The sequence below is a fragment of the Gorilla gorilla genome, chromosome 1 (genome assembly GCF_029281585.2).
Source record: "Gorilla gorilla gorilla isolate KB3781 chromosome 1, NHGRI_mGorGor1-v2.1_pri, whole genome shotgun sequence".
Taxonomy (NCBI): Eukaryota; Metazoa; Chordata; class Mammalia; order Primates; family Hominidae; genus Gorilla; species Gorilla gorilla.
In genome coordinates, this window is record NC_073224.2 from 213581270 (window position 1) to 213597159 (window position 15890).

A 15890-nucleotide genomic window follows, 5' to 3' on the forward strand; every position below is an offset into this window, starting at 1 on the left:
AAGGAAATGGAGGTTCAGAGAGGTGACGTCACCTGCCCAAAGCCACACAGCTGGGGCGTGGTGTAGCTGGGACACAGGCTTTGGCAGTCTGACTTCAGAGCCCACATTTCTGAAGCTTTGTTGCCTGCAGGGACTGCCAGACTGCAAGACCCAGCTCCTAGCTGTAGGTGCCACTGGTTATATGACCCTGAGCAGATTGCTTCACCTCTCTGAGCCCGTGCACTGGTAGCTGATGTCTGAGGGGTTGTGTGTGTGTGTTAGAGTGTTGTGGTTGATCAAATAAGTGTGTATGAGGATCTTGAAGCATAAAAATATGTGTATCAATGTACCACGATTTTGGATGTTAATGTGGAATGCTCGCTGTGCTCTTATATCCTTTATGTATTTACTTATTTGTTTTTTAAGATGGAATCTTGCTCTGTTGCCCAGGATAGAGTGCAGTGGCACTATCGCATCTTGCTGCAGCCTTGACCTCCCCAGGCTCAGGTGATCCTCCCATCTCAGCCTTCTGAGTAGCTGGGATTACAGGCACATGCCACCACGCTGGGCTGATTTTTTGCAGAGAAAAGGTTTCACCATGTTCCCCAGGCTGATCTCGAACTCCTGGACTCAAGCAGTCTGCCCACCTCAGCCTCCCAAAGTGCCAGGATTACAGGTGTGAGCCACTGCACCTGGCTCTCTTTTCTTTTGATTTTTAAAAATTTTTTTTAAAAATAGAATCAGGGTCTTGCTCTGTCACCCAGGCTAGAATGCAGTGTCACTATCATAGGACACTGCATCCTCAAACTCCTCCTGCCTCAGCCTCCCAAGTAGCTAGGAACATGCGAACATGTCCACCCAATCTTTTTAATTTTTGTAGAGTTGGAATTTGGCTATGTTGCTCAGCCTGGTCTCAAACTCCTGAGCTCTACTGATTTGGCTTGGCCTCCCATCGTGCTGGGATTATGGGTTTGAGCTACCAGGCCCAGTCCCTTGTGCTCTTTTTTTGTTTTGCTTTGTTTTGTTTTGTTTCGTTTTTGAGATGGAGTCTCACTCTGTTGCCCAGGCTGGGGTACAGTGGCATGATCTCGGCTCACTGCAACCTCTGCCTCCCAGGTTCAAGCGATCCTCCTGCCTCAGCCTCCTGAGTAGCTGGGACTACAAGCACGTGCCTCCACGCCCAGCTAATTTTTGTATTTTTAGTAGAGATGGGGTTTCACCATATTGACCAGGCTGGTCTTGAACTCTTGACCTCGTGATCCGCCCGCCTCGGTTTCCCAAAGTGCTGGGATTACAGGCGTGAGCCACCGCGCCTGGCCCCTTGTGCTCTTTTAAAACTTTAAAATGTTTTAAACAGAAGGAAAAACATCCTGTGGAAGGCCAAGTCAAAAGGCAGGGAAGGCAGTATTGAGAATCCGAGAGCCCCACAGCTCCCCGGTCCTACATCCGTGAAGAGCATAGGGTGTGCTCTCATGCGTGGGTGTTTGTGTGTCTGCCCAGTTACCTGGCAATTTGTTCTGATCTTATCATGGCACAGGTGTCTTCAGCCTGCGCCACGGGGAGTGGGGGTGTGGTGGGGGCAAAATGAGGGCAGGGGTTTGTGCTGCTCTGTCACCCTAAAGAGAGAGGAGAGGAAGGTCCAGTCACCCTATGCCTGGAAGCCTGGGTGCCCTGGGGTGTCCACACCCTGCCAGTGCCCTGCCCGCCCCCGCCTGGAAGACACGCCCTCCCCCTTTACCCTGTCTGGCAGAAGCCTGCCCTATAGGCCCAGGCGGCACTGCCCCTCCCTCTCTGGACTTGGAGGTGCAAATGAGTCAGGGGTGGGGAGGGCCGGGAGGGGTTGCTCAGGCAATCCGCAGGGCCGGAGTGATGATTCTTGGCCATGCTACACTTGCTCTCCATTCTCACCCGCCCTGGGAATGGGACCCCGGTACCGAGGCGGGGGCCTCTGACCCCTGCTGATTGCTGGGGGTATGGAGTGTGCAGAGGAGGATCCGAGGCACTTTCCTACCTGGCCCCCATTCATGCCGTGGTGTCCAGCCAACCTTTGGAGTGGAGTCTAAGCAAGTCATTTCCCCTCTCTGGGCCTCAGTTTCTGTATCCGAGAAACAGGGGGCACTAATATCCACCTTCTAGGATTACTGTGAGGCTTAGGGGAGATCATGTAGGTATAATGCCTAGTGCCAAGCCTGGCACACAGGAGGGCCTCAGCAAACGGCCAACTTTTGCATTATCAGGGCACTGTCTTTCTCTGTATTCCAGCCCCATAACAGGTCCAGCCCCCATTTTGCAATCAAGCCCATTCCTGTCTCTTTCTTTGCCTCTGGGGGTGAAGTGGACAGCTGGGAGAGGGAACAGAGAGGAGGCTGCCACATAGACCTTCCCCAAAATGTGTTAGGAGTTCATCCTGCTGGGCTGTGGGCCCTGAAAAAAGGTTGGGGGAGAGGACTTCCGGGTCCAGACTGGGGGTGATGGTGTTGGCACAGGAGGAGGCTACTTCATTCTCTTCCCCCTGTGCTTCCTTCCCAGGCCTCGGGATGGCCGGAGCTGCTCTGACCTAGCCCAGGGTACCACCTGCAACGTCAGCCTCAAGGTAGGAGAAAATCCAAAGGGGAGTGGGGAGGGCAGGAGCTCTGGGAGGGCTGAGCAGGTTGTGAAAACCCGGACCAACAAGTCAGACAACCGGAGCTCCAGTCCTCCCTCTGCCACTGATCCACCATGTGACCCTGGGCAGATCATTCCCCTCCTTGAAACCTCAGTGTTCCCTTCTGCAAAATGGGGACAATAATGCTCCACTCTCAAGGCTGTTGTGGGAGATAAAGTAATGGATATGGGACATCCCGCATGGTTGGGGCCCGGACTTTCAGGAAATGTGACTTCCTAAAGCTGGGATCTTCTGGGGAGGGATGTAGGGGCAGAGGGGCCTCGCTTCTCTCCATTCTCTTCTTTGGCCTGACCGCCTTCCATCTTTGGTCCCTCTTCCCCACTTCCTGGCATGACCCCTCAGGGGTGAGGCTGGGCTAGTGGCTTAACCTCCTGCCCCAGTTTCCTCATCTGCAGTAAGGGCCTGAGCCCTGAATTGAACAGTGAAAAAGTGTTCTTCCCTTGGAGGAGTGAGGGCAGCCTCCTCTGGAGGTGGCTTAAGCAGCCATGTGTCTCTCTTGGGTCTTGAATACCATGAGTAATTGCCAGTGTTTAATTGCCTACTTGTCATGTGTTGGGTCCTCTGCATGGACTATTTTGTACCATCTGTACCACATTCTCAGGAGGCAGGTACTGTTATTATCACACCCATTTTCCACATGAGGAAACTGAAATGCAAACGGTACTGCAGCTATTATAGGAAGCAGCAGGGCGGGGATTCAAGCCCAGGTTGCCTCGATCCAAGCCTCCAGGTTCATCACTGTACTCTTGTCTCTTGAGGTGGTCAGCCCCTGGGGAATGAGAGGCTGCATCTGTTTCATAGACGAGTAAATTAAGGCATTTGGCAGCAAGGATCCCTGCTAGGCGGAATTTTGACCTCCTCTGTTGCCAAGGAAACAGCCCACCTTTTAAAACGGGTGGTTTTGGGGGCAGTGTCCATCTGGGTCTGGGGTGCTGAGCCCTCTCCTCTTATCCCCACAGCCAGGCTGGACCCCAGGGGAAGACAGCAGAAGAGGTCAGGTGTTGTCCCATTTCAGGGGAACCCTCTTCTCTGGCTCCCTTATATCCCAGGTACATCCTCCCAGGTGTTCTGTCTCAAGCTGGGAGGGTACAAGAGAGGTGGCCGCAGTCTCTCTGTTAGCTTGGAATGGGCAGAGGCCAAGGGCACTTGAGGCAGGCCTTCCCACCCAGCCCTCAGCCCCAGGGCGGGGAAGCACCTCAGGACTGCAAGGAAGCTGAGATCTCCAGCCTTTGGGGGGCATGGCCGACCAGGCCCTGGGTGCCTTGTCACCTGGGAGGGAGTGCGGCACCTGAGAGTTGGGAGCCCTCGCTGGCTTGCTGTGTGATCTCAGTCATGTCGCCGTCTTCTTTGGGCCCCACTTTCCTCTTATATAGAATGGGAAGGGGTGAGTTAAATGCTGAAGGGCCTTCCCAGAGCTCTGTCCCTTTGTCCAGCTCTGGTGGCCTTAGCAGCCTCTCCCTAGGGCAGCTTACCTTGGTGTCAGAGCCCTGTTCAGCTTCCTTGTGACAGGGAAGGTACCAGGTACCAGGGGTGCCTGGAGGGCAGGGGGAGCTGTCACTATGCCCCTGCCTCTCTCAGTGTCTGTCTCTGTTTTCACCCAGGCCCAAGGCCAGAGCTGCTCAGAATGGGACATCCATGTAGGGGACCATGATGATTTCTGGATTTGGAAGCAACAAGGAATCTCGGGGGGTCCTGCTCAGTCCCTGGGGCGCCTACAGAGGCCAGCGGTGGGCAGCGCCTTCGACCTGGCCAGCCATGCCTCCCTGGGGCCTGAGAGCCTGGCCCTGGAAGTGGCCTCAGGAGAGTCTGCTCGTGCCAGGCTCCCCCCATACCCAGGGCCTGCTCCTGGACATGGGGAGCAGGGATCCTCAGGCTGCACCTGTCAGCAGTCTCCACCCACAGCTTCAGAGGTCCCTCTGAGGCCTGAGCCACCCAGCAACCTGGAAGACGCACCCCTGCTGCTCCGCCCTGCATCCTTCCCCAGGGCAGAGGGGACAAAGGGCAAGCCCGCCGCCCCAGGGACTGCCTTGCCAGAGCCTGCCCAGACCCTACACACGCGTCCCTCTTCCAGGAGGACCCGCTACTACATCACTGTCACCCTGCTGGGGCACAGGCAAGCACCAGGGGAGGAGGGTGAAGAACCGGCCCAACCAGCTCCACACCCCTGCGGCCCTGAGGAATCCGAGGGCTGGTGGGAGCCTCCCCAGGGGCCACGCCCCATCACAGGGTGCCGGACGGCCCCGCCTCAGGAACCCCAGCTGAGAGCCCAATCGCATCAGGGGAGCACGGCCCAGCAGCAGGAACTCCAGGCTGGCTGGACACCTGGGTCCCCACGCAGACTGTGAGTAGAGGTCGGTCTCTGTGTGGAGATGGGAGGGGAGACTGGCCTGGCTGCCCTGTCTTGAGACTTTGCCTATTCCCTGGGCCTCTCCAGCTGTAGGCCCATTCATTCAGGACCCTGAGCCGACTCTGCCTTCCCTCCCTGCTCCAACCCTGCCTTCCTCTCCCTCCCTTTGCCCACAGGCTACCTCCTGGAACCCACTGCTTCTCACCCCCACTGTCCATCTGAGAAAGGGGAAAGCCTGTCAGGGAGTGGATGGGCAGGAAGGGGGGTTGCCTTCTTCACAGCACACACCACTCCCCAGTTCTGTTCAGGAGGCCACAGACTCAGCCTGGGAATTGGCACCCAGCCTAGGTGCTGGGTGTCCTGAGGCGAGTTGCTTAACCTCTCTGGGCCTTGAGTTGTTGAGAGGATTTGGTAGCTGAAAATGAGGAAGGAGGAGGTGGCTACAGGAATATATTTTGAACTCCAGAGACTGGGGGTGCCAAAATAGCAGGGATGCTTATTAATTATGTCTCAGTGACAGCAATAATTACCCCACCTGGCTCTGAGCTGGAAGCCAAAGGAGCAGGTGTCGAGTTTCCCAAGCCTAGTTTTATTTGTGTTGAAATGACTCTCCTAAATCTGCCTGGGGGGCACAGAGGTAGAAGGATATGTCCCCCAAAGCTCGTCAAGGAGGGATGAACATGGAACCTCCCAGGAATGACCCTGAAGAGGAAATGAGCCTGGGGTGGGGTTTTGAAGGGTGCTTAAGGATGATGGGGTGGCTGTCATTTGCAATTTGTTTTCTAAGCATGATTTTATTTAATCTTCCCAACCATCCCATGAGTAGGGACTGATCCCAACCCCTGCCACCTAATTCTAGGAGGCTCTGAAAGTCACTTGCTCAAAGTCAACTAGAAAGTGAAGGGGCTAGAATCTGAACTTAGTTTTCTATAACTCCAGTGCCTGTGCTCTAACCACTGCACCATCCTGCCTGGAAGAAACCTCTTTGGCCCTGTGCAGAGAGTGGAGGGTTGGGTGAGGTTGCTGCGTGGGCTCCAGGGTTTTCTAGGCTCCCATGGCGGTGGATTGGGCAGCATTGTAGTAGCAGAGGCAGAATCAGGGATGCCGGGGTCCTCCAAGCAGGGGTCAATGTGACTGCTTCCATGCCAAGAAGGAGATGCAGGACCCAGGCTGGCTCTGAGACTGCTTGGATGCCCCAGAAGTCAGGGGCTGGGGGACAAGGGCTACAGAGAGAGGGAAGAGGGGTGGAGGAGGCTACCTTGGAGAGGGGGACGGGAAAGAGAAGTAGGGTTAGCTGGGGAGAGGTGGTTTCTATCTGCCACTACCTGGGTATTTTGGGCCCAGGTGGATAATGACAGACTCAGGTGGGAGGCTAGGGCTCACTTAGAGCAGGGGGCAGGTGACCTCCAGAAACATCATCCTTCTATGTCCCCTTCCTGGGAGAAGGTTCTCTGGGCCAAGATTGGCAAATATGGGAGTCGAGAAGTGAGACATAGCTGGGACTGCCAGTGGGAATGTGTAAGATACGTGTGCGCCAAGCGTGTGTGTCCACGTTCAGGGGTAGGTGAATTTCAAGGGGAAGAGAGCTTGGGGCTGTGAATTGACTGCGTGTGTATTGTGAATGTGTGCATGTGTGTGTCACTGTGTCTGTGTTTCTGTCTGTATGTGATTTGTGTGTCTGTTGTGGCTCTGAGTGCCTGTGCGTGTTTGTATTTCTTGGGTGAGTGTATATTTGTGTGTGTGTCCCTGGTTGTGTATGTTTTTATAGGCGTCTAGGTGTATCTTTGTGCCTGTGTGATTGTGGGTCTGTGTCGGTATCTGTCTGTGTGTCTGTGCCTGCGTCTGTGTGACACAGCATGTGTTTGCCTGCATGTGGGCCTGTGGACTGGTTTGGCCTAGTTTGGGGGTGACTCACAGGTAAGTGGAGAGAATCCAGGACTTGTTGGGTTAGACAAGGCTCTTTCCCACACTCCCCCCGCCCCCTCCTCAGCCTCTCCCTTCCCAGCTCCACACGCCTTGTTTGGAGGTCACAGGTCACGCGTGCCAACAAATCCACTTCTGGTCTGGGGCCCTGCAGAAGAAAGGGCTCTGGGAATGGCCCCTTCTGCTGGCCCAGGAGAGGCATCCTGGGTCATTGTATTGGGGTATGTCTTCAGAGCAAGGACAAAAGGGGGCATCTATAGGCAGGCACATTCCAGCAGAGTCTGAAGGACATTCTAGCAGTCGTGACTGTTCAGGGACGGGGCAGGTGAACTGTCAAGTGGTGACCTCCCTGTCCCTGGAAGTATGCAGGCAGAAGCCAATGACCACATGCTTGTGGAATGACTGGCTATCAGGGGTGTTGTCCAGGGGTTGGGCTGGTTGAGAAAGACGTTAAATTCTGATTGGTAGGAGGTCATCGACAATATCTGATCTGATGATCGGCCGCTTCCTTTAACATTGCTCTCCTGTCGCTTTCCTGATGCCTATGGCGCTTTCCAAATGTCCCTGTTTTTATGTCTAATTCCTTGGCCCTTGGTTTCTTAATATGCCACCTTTCATGAGAAAGTTGGCTCTGGTTCTGGTTGAGTCTAGCCAAGGCCTAGCATATCCCTTGATACAATTAGCACTGAATGAGTGAGTAATTGAATGAATGAATGAATGAATGAGTTAGAGCTCAAGCTTTGCCACTTACTATAAGCAACATCAGAGACAAGGAAGCTCGGAGAGTGGAAGGCATGTGGACACGGGCTTAGGAGGTGCTCAGCGAGGGCGTCAAACTTCATTTGGGCGGAGTCCCAGCGAGGAGGGCAGGGGTTGCATGAGGAAAAAGGGAGCTCCCTAATGGGGACAGGGGAGTGGGCTGGGGCCTCAGTGAGAGGCTAAAATCCAGAGCCTTTGGTGTCTGGCTGTGTACTGCTCTCAGGAAGCCCTGGCCTGGGAAAACGACCAGGGCTCTACCTAACCCCTCCACCTTCCAGTCCCCCTTGGACCCTGTCCCTGACACTGTCATAGCCACCAGCAGTCCTGGAGTCAGGTCAGGCTTCCCGGGGCCTCAGTCTCTTTCATCTCTGCCCCTCATAAAGCCTGAGTCACTGCTGTGGCCACAGGGAAGGGTCAAAGTTCTGAATTCCACCAGCTTCTCAGGAAGGAGGACAATGGGAAATGGGGGAGGGGAGTGGGGGCAGTGGGTCCATTTCCTGCCCAGAGTCAGGTCTCTTGGGGAGGGGGGGGTACCTCATGGAGAAGGCCCAAAGACTGGGGCTGAACAGGCTGGCCTCTCTGGGGTTCGTGGGGTCTAAGAATAGGATTGCCCTGGTCAGTGTAGCTTGGAAGTCAGGGAGTGGGGGTGGAGATGCCCTCCAGGACGGACGTGGCTCCCTGTAAATGTAAACCCCCAAACCAGAGACTCAGTTATAGGATACATATATTAGGGAGTTTGGTATGGTGAGTGAGCACTTAGGGTTGGGGTTCAAGTCTTGTTTCGGTTACTCTGTGACTTTGGACAAGTTTCTTAACCTCTCTGAGCATTTAAAAAATCTCATCTGCAAAATGGGAAGGTATGATCTAATTTATTAATAATTTATTCTTTATGAGGTCTCAAGCTCCTGGGATTCTTCTGAGGCTTCAATGGGACAATGAATCTAAAGCACTTAGCAAGGTGTTTGGCAGAGTCAGCCCTCCCCAAATGGCTGTTGTTGTTGTTGTTGCAACTATTAAAACAGAGAAATTCACCTGAGAGTTCCTAGGGAGCTTAGTCTATTTTCTGTTGCTTATAATGGAATACCTGAACCTGGAAGCCCAAGGTCAAGGGGGTGCATCTGGTAAGAACCTTGTTGGTGATTCTCTGCAGAGTCCCGAGGGGGCTCAGAGCATCACATGGCAGTGGGGCTGAGGTGCTAGTTCAGGTGTCCCTTCCTCTTCCTATAAAACCACTGGTCCGGTCAGGCACAATGGCTCACACCTGTAATCCCAGCACTGTGGGAGGCGGAGGTGGGCAGATCTCTTAGGCTCAGGAGTTTGAGACCAGCCTGGGCAACATAGTGAAACCCCAACTCTACAAAAAATACAAAAATTAGCCAGGAATAGCGGTGCAGGCTTGTAGTCCCAGCTACTCGGTGGGCTGAGGTGGGAGGACTGTTTGCGCCCAGGAGGCAGAGATTGCAGTAAGCTGAGATTGTGCCACTGCACTCCAGCCTGGGCAACAGAGCAAAACCCTGTCTCAAAAAAAAAAAAAAAAAAAAAAAAAAAAAAAAGCCTCTAGTCCTACTCCCATGATCACTCATTAATCCATTAAACCATTAATCTATTAATCCATGAGTATATTAATCCATTCATGAGGCATAGCCCTCATAACCCAGTCACTGCATAGAGGCCCCACCTCTCAATATTACCACATTGGGGATTAAGTTTCAACATGAGTTTTGGAGGGGACAAATATTCAAGCCATAGCAGAAGCTTAGAAGGTCTTCTTTGGCAGGTGTTAATATTATCCTACATTTAGTAAGGGAGGCTATGGAGACCCAGAGAGATCAAGGAAGAGTCAGAAAAGAAACAAGACCCAGGCCCCACCCCTCCAGGACGGAGGGTGAGACATGCTCTGCTGAGGATGATCACAGGAGCAGCTGGACATGCCCTAGAGCCGTGGCCTGGGGGTAGGAGGGAGGATGCCTGGATATGAAATCAGAAGATGGGAATTTAAATCCCTGCTTGACAACCTCATAGCCGTGTCATCCTGGGCCAGTCACTCCTCTTCTCTGACCCTTGGTTTCTTAACCTTCAGTAGGGAAAAAATCACAGAGGACAGAATCGAGGGAAGAGTGCCTTGTAAAGCCCAAGTGCCCTAACGGAGCCAAGGGGCTCCATTTATTTACTTTTTTTTTTAATTTTAATTTTGAGACAGAGTCTCGCTCTGTTGCCCAGGCTGGAGTGCAGTGGCGCGATCTCAGCTCACTGCAACCTCCGCCCCCCAGGTTCAAGCGATTCTCCTACCTCAGCTTCCCAAGTAGCTGGGATTACAGGTGCCCACCACCATGCCTGGATAATATTTTTATTTTTAGTAGAGACTAGGTTTCATCAGGTTAGTCAGGCTGGTCTCAAACTCCTGACCTCAGGTGATCGGCCTGCCTCGGCCTCCCAAAGTGCTGGGATTACAGGCGTGAGCCACCGCACCCAGCCTTATTTTTGTTTTTATTAAAAACTTTTTTTAGGCCGGACGCAGTGGCTCACGTCTGTAATCCCAGCACTTTGGGAGGCCAAGGCGGGTGGATCACTTGAGGTCAGGAGTTTGAGACTAGCCTGGGCAACATAGTGAAACCCCGTCTCTACTAAAAATACAAAAATTAGCTGGGCATGGTGGCACATGCCTGTAATCCCAGCTACTCGGGAGGCTGAGGCAGGAGAATCACTTGAACCTGGGAGGAGGAGGTTGCAGTGGGCTGAGATCGTGCCACTGCACTCCAGCCTGGGCGACAGAGCGAGACTCTGTCTCAAAAAATAATAACTTTTCTTAGCGATAAGATCTCTCTGTCACTCAGGCTGGAGTGCAGTGACACGATCATAGCTCATTGCAGCCTGGGCTCAAGTGATCCTCCCACCTCAGCCTCCAGGGTAGCTAGGGCTACAGGCACACACCACCATGCTGGCTAATTCTTTTAATTTTTTGTAGAGACTTGTAGAGTCTTTTTATGTCACCTAGGCTGGTCTAGAACTGCTGGCCTCCAGCAATCCTCCCATCTCTGCCTCTCAAAGTTCTGGGATTACAGGTGTGAGCCACTGTATCCAGCTCTGAGAGGCTCCATTTAGACCTACACTTGCACACAGACCTGCCCCTGTGCTCTGGAGACCATCAGCAGGTGCTCATGCCCGTACACACGTGTGCACACCTGCTAACATTTGGTCACAAATCTCCAAGGTGACAGCAGAAAGTTGATGAGCCAGCAATTTAGGTTATAAGGCGAGCATTTTGGGTGTGGTGGCATGTGCCTGTAGTCCCAATTACTTGGAGAGTTAACACAGAAGGATCACTTCAGCCCAGGAGTTCAAGGCTACAGTGAGCTACTGCACTTCAACCTGGGCAATAGAGCAAGACTCAGTCTTATAAAATAAATTAAAATAAAAAGATAAAAAGTTAGGCCAGGCACAGTAGTGGCATATATCCGTAATCCCAACATTTTGGAAGGCCAAGGTGGGAGGATCACTTCAGTCCAGGAGTTCGAGACCAGCTTGGGCAACATAACAAGACCTCAAAATACAAAATAAAAACTAGCTGGAGCTGGGCACGGTGGCTCACACCTGTAATCCGAGCACTTTGGGAGGCCAAGACGGGTGGATCATGAGGTCAGGAGATCAAGACCATCCTGGCTAACACGGCGAAACCCCGTCTCTACTAAAAATACAAAAAAATTATCTGAGCATGGTGGCGGGCACCTGTAGTCCCAGCTACTTGGGGAGGCTGAGGCAGGACAATGGCGTGAACCAGGGATGTGGAGCTTGCAGTGAGCCGAGATCATGCCACTGCACTCCAGCCTAGGTGACAGAGCGAGACTCTGTCTCAAAAAAAATAAATAAATAAAAATATAAATAAATAAATAAATAAAAACTAGCTGGGTGTGGCGGCATGTGCCTGTGGTCCCAGCTACTTGGGAGGCTGAGGCAGGAGGATCACTTGAGCCCAGGAGTTCAAGGCTGCAGTGAGCTAAGATCATACCACTGCACTCCAGCCTGGGTAACAGAGTGAGATCCTGTCTCAAAAAAAAAAAACAAAAAAAAAACGCAGGGGTAGGTTTCATTGTTTCTCTTACTGGACTCTGGAAAGACTCCAGTTTTGTGGCTGAGGACCCTGATGCTTGAACAGAAGAAATGGCCAGTTAGTGAGCAGCTAAGGAACCCAGCTCTGCTTGAGGCCAAAGCCCATCTTCCCTGAACAGAGTTAGAAAAATGCTTGCCCAGTTTTCGGCTTTCTAGTTTTCAGCTCCTGGGGGACTAGACCTAGGGCTCTGTGGGCAGAGTCCCAGCCCCCCTATAGACCTGTGGGTCAGCTGCATCTTCCCTTCTGCCTTCTTCCTTTTCTTTCCTTCTGGGCTCAGTCCTCAGCTTCACCTTTGAAGGACCCTGACCTAGGAGATCACCTGAAAGTCAGGGAGAGGGATGGATGAGGGGCTCTGATCAACCAAATCAGAGCTGAGACTACCATGCCCATTTCACAGATGAGAAAGCAATGGCCCAAAAAGGCCAAGCGATTTGCCTGAGGTTCCCAGCCTGACTTGGGTAGGGGTGGTTATTCTGCACTTTAGGAAGCCACTCTCACCACCCTCTGACCCTCATCTCTCTTATTCCTCTGCAGGGAGCTGGACCACAGTGGGACAAGGACACCTCCAGACAGGTTGCCAGGGCCCCACATGGAGGAGGCAGGTGGGCCTATGGCCCGGGCCAAGGCCCGAGTGGTAAGTGCCACATTGACATGGCGGCAGCGGCCCCCCACCCAGGAAGAGATCAAACATGGTTTTCACAAGGTGTCCCTGGTGTCAGGGGCCCAGATGGAAGCCCCGCAGAAGGAGATGTTTGAGTTCAGCCGTCGAGAGGAAGTGGAAGTCAATGGCTTTGCAACACAGGAAGAAGAGACTGTGAATTGCCAGGGCCCTCAGGATACAGCTGGCTCCAAGAACTTCCAGAGCCATGGACCCATCTTTTCCAAGAAGTACATACCACCTCCCAAGGAGAAAAGGCCTGAGGGGAGGCTGAAGGAGGCTGTGGACCAGAGTGATGGCAGCCGCCAAGCTCCCAGGACTGAGCCCCCATGTGTGGGAGCTATGGCCAGGACTGAGCTTTTGGTTCCCCTGCCTGGGCCCCGAGAGCCAAGTCCCCACCCAGGTGTAGGTCTCACCAGTGGTAGCTCCCGGAGCCTTGAGGAATACCGAGTGACACGCACTGTGCGGACCACCACAGTGGTGGGAGGTCATGTGGACCGGCGGGTGAGCAGCTCTGTGACTGTGAGGCCAGTGTCCTCAGGCGAGGCCCTGCCACGCGGCCGTCAGGTCGCCCGCATGGTGCCGCCAGTGGTGGTGGGCTCCCCACCAGGCTCGCCCAGCCGCAGCCAGGCTGTGAAAGTGCTAAGTAACCTCGTGCCTGCTGGGCACAGCCCCCCTGCCAGTCACCTGCCCAGGCCCACGGCTGGCGGGCCAAGGAGCACAGGTCTGGGCAGCACAGTGGGGGCAGCCTTGAGGCAGCTGCCTGAGACCGGGACAGCAGAGCTTAAAAACAGCTCTGCCCTGGCCTCTACAGGCATCCCAGCCAGTGCTCACCTGCCTAAGAATCAGGATGCCCCTGCAGCCTGTCCGGACAGAGACCAGGGCAGAGCCCCGGATGCCAGGGCCTGTGAGCTCCGGCAGGTGCTGGGAGCCCCCAGTTCCACTGAGCTCCCTCTCCAGACTTCTCAGGGTCAAGCATCAGTCCCCTCCTCTCCCAGACTCGAGACCCATGTCCCCTCTCCTGGCCTAACTCACCCTGCAAAGCAGCCTGTGGTGCCCACTCACCCCAGGGCCCAGCTTACTCCCCTTGTTCTGCCCCCTAAAAAAAAGGAAGGGCCCGTGGACCCCCCTGCTGCCACCATCCTGCCCATGGTGAGGAGCGAGCATGTGACAGTCCCTGGACAACCTCCTGCTCCATCCACTACAAGAAGGAAGGATGTCCCCAGCCCAGGAGGTCTTTCTGCTCCATCGTCCCCAAGGAATAAGTTTGTTCAGAACTCTGAAAATGTCCCTGTCCTCCCCTTTACCCAGAGGGAGGTGGTGCGGGGCCCCGGTGCTCCTGCTGCCTCATCCCCCACCCGGAAAGAGGTCGTGAAGGGCCCTGGTGCTCCTGCTGCCTCATCTCCCACCCGGAAGGAGGTGGTGCAGGGGTCCAGTGCTTCTGCTGCCTCGTCCCCCACCTGGAAAGAGGTTGTGAAGGGCCCCGGTGCTCCTGCTGCCTCATCTCCCACCCGGAAGGAGGTGGTGCAGGGGTCCAGTGCTCCTGCTGCCTTGTTCCCCACCCGGAAAGAGGTCGTGAAGGGCCCCAGTGCTCCTGATGCCTCATTTCCCACCTGGAAAGAGGTTGTGAAGGGCCCTGGTGCTCCTGCTGCCTCATCGCCCACCCAGAAGGAGGTGGTGCAGGGGCCTGGTGCTCCTGCTGCCTTGTCCCCCAAGTCAACTGAGGTTGTCCAGGGCCCAAAAGGCAGCACTAGCATCCAAAAAGAGGCTGTCCAGGGTATTGCAGGCAGCCTTGCCCCGCCCCTCACCAAGGAAGAGACTCTTCAAGGCCCAATTGCTCCTGCCACCTCACTCCCCAAACAGGATAAGGGGGTCCAGGACTCTGAAGGGAGCCCCATCTCATCTCTCACCCAGAAAGAGGTTGTGCAGGACCCTGCTGCTCTCCCTGCCCCATCTTCCTCAGTGGACAGGGTGTCCCCCAGCCCAGGAGGCACCCCTGCCCCAGTGCCAACAGGAGCAGAGGCCAGCACGGAGTCCCACCTTGTCTCTGATCCCACTGAGGGCAAGACGTGCACAGAGACATCAAGGGAGGAGGATGAGGTGGCCCTGGCCGCTGACCTGGAGATATTCCTGGATACCCTGCGGAGCATGGAGCCCCCTGAGATCCTCCGCACTCACCGGCTGCCACGAGCCCCTCGCTCCTCCTACCTGTCCATGTACGCCACACTGCCTGCCATTGAGGAGGACCAGCTGGGGCCATGGGTGCTGGGCCCCGGCCCCCAGGAGGTGCCTTCACTGGAAGAGAAAGAGGAGGAGGAGGAGGAGGAACCAGAGAACCCCTATCTGAGTGACGATGAGAAGCTCCAGCGCAGGCAGGAGAAAGCTGGGCCCAGCCCCTCCAGGGACCTCCACCCTGCCAGACCCACCCAGGTCTCCTGCTCTCCTCTGGAGATGATGAAGAAGCACGTAGCAGGAACCAAGGGCCCCCACTCAGAGCTGGGATTGGAACTGCAGGGAGGCAGCAGGCCCACTTCCCGTCTCGGAGGCAGCCTTCTGTTCGGCAGTCTGGTGCCTGCCACCAAGGAGGCCTCCACCCCGGAACCGCTGGGCACAAAACTATCTGCTCTGCTGCCCCATGGGGCACCAGGGCTCAGGAAGGTGGCAGGACAGTTGCCCCTGCTTTGCAGTGAAAGATCATCCCCAACGGAGAAGCTTGCCTGTTCCCTGCCCCTGGAGGGGTGGGTAAGTGAGGCCTCGGGTGGGCAAGGGAGATGCCTGGCCTCACCTGGGTCAAGGCTTGAGTGGTGTGAAGAGAGTGGTGCTGGGAGTCAGAGTCTGGGGGCAGAGGCTTCTGTCTGAAGTCTGGTTCAGTTGACCTGTGCAAGCCACATCTCTCTGGGCCTCAATCTCCCTATCCCTACTGTGGGAGGTTTGTACTGTGGATTCCAAAGGGTGTGGGGGCTCCAAGATCCTGGGAGCTGAGGAAGGCGGGTGATGAGCACCAAGCTCCTGGGACAGGGTGATGAGGCCCCTGGGGGTTGGGAACAAGTGTGAGCATCTTCTATGCGCCAGCTCCTTGGGGGTGGAGGTTAATAGGGAGGATGTGGGATCCTTGGAATGGCAGGTTGTGGGGAGGCAGAAAAGAGGTGACCCCACAGGACTTCTTTATCACCTGCCTCCGTTTCAGAGCCCAGCCTTAAAGACCCAGGGCAAGCCGAACACCAGGCCTGGAAAGGTAGGGTTGTGGGGGCAAGTGGGTGGGGGCAGCAGGAGGCAGGGGCCTGGGGTCAGGGCCTGACGACCCCTTCTGTGCCTTCTCAGGTGATCTTCTTCTCAGAGTCTGGCTGCCAAGGCAGTAGCAGGGAGGTCTGGGGAGACATCGTTGATGCCTCAGGCTGGGCCCCCGTAGCCTCCATAAGGGTAGTTCGAGGCTGGTGAGTGGGGAGTGCCC

The 15890-nt window shown here is 54.9% G+C and overlaps 1 protein-coding gene across 5 annotated transcripts in view; it reads left to right on the top strand.

The window, feature by feature from the left end:
* The first annotated feature begins 2509 nt into the window (after positions 1–2509).
* CRYBG2 (crystallin beta-gamma domain containing 2) overlaps positions 2510–15890 on the top strand; it is a 34547-nt gene continuing 21166 nt past the window's right edge. For 3 of the 5 annotated variants that reach the window (XM_055388700.2, XM_063701454.1, XM_055388708.2), the window contains exons 1-5: positions 2516–2572; positions 4246–4985; positions 12316–15181; positions 15627–15674; positions 15761–15873. In XM_055388700.2, coding sequence (XP_055244675.2) covers positions 12371–15181; positions 15627–15674; positions 15761–15873 — 2972 coding nt within the window. In that variant the 5' untranslated portion in view covers positions 2516–2572; positions 4246–4985; positions 12316–12370. Of the gene's footprint in view, positions 2573–4245; positions 4996–8255; positions 8531–12315; positions 15182–15626; positions 15675–15760; positions 15874–15890 lie in introns of those variants that run through there. The other 2 variants (XM_063701449.1, XM_063701447.1) reach the window with 2 other exon arrangements.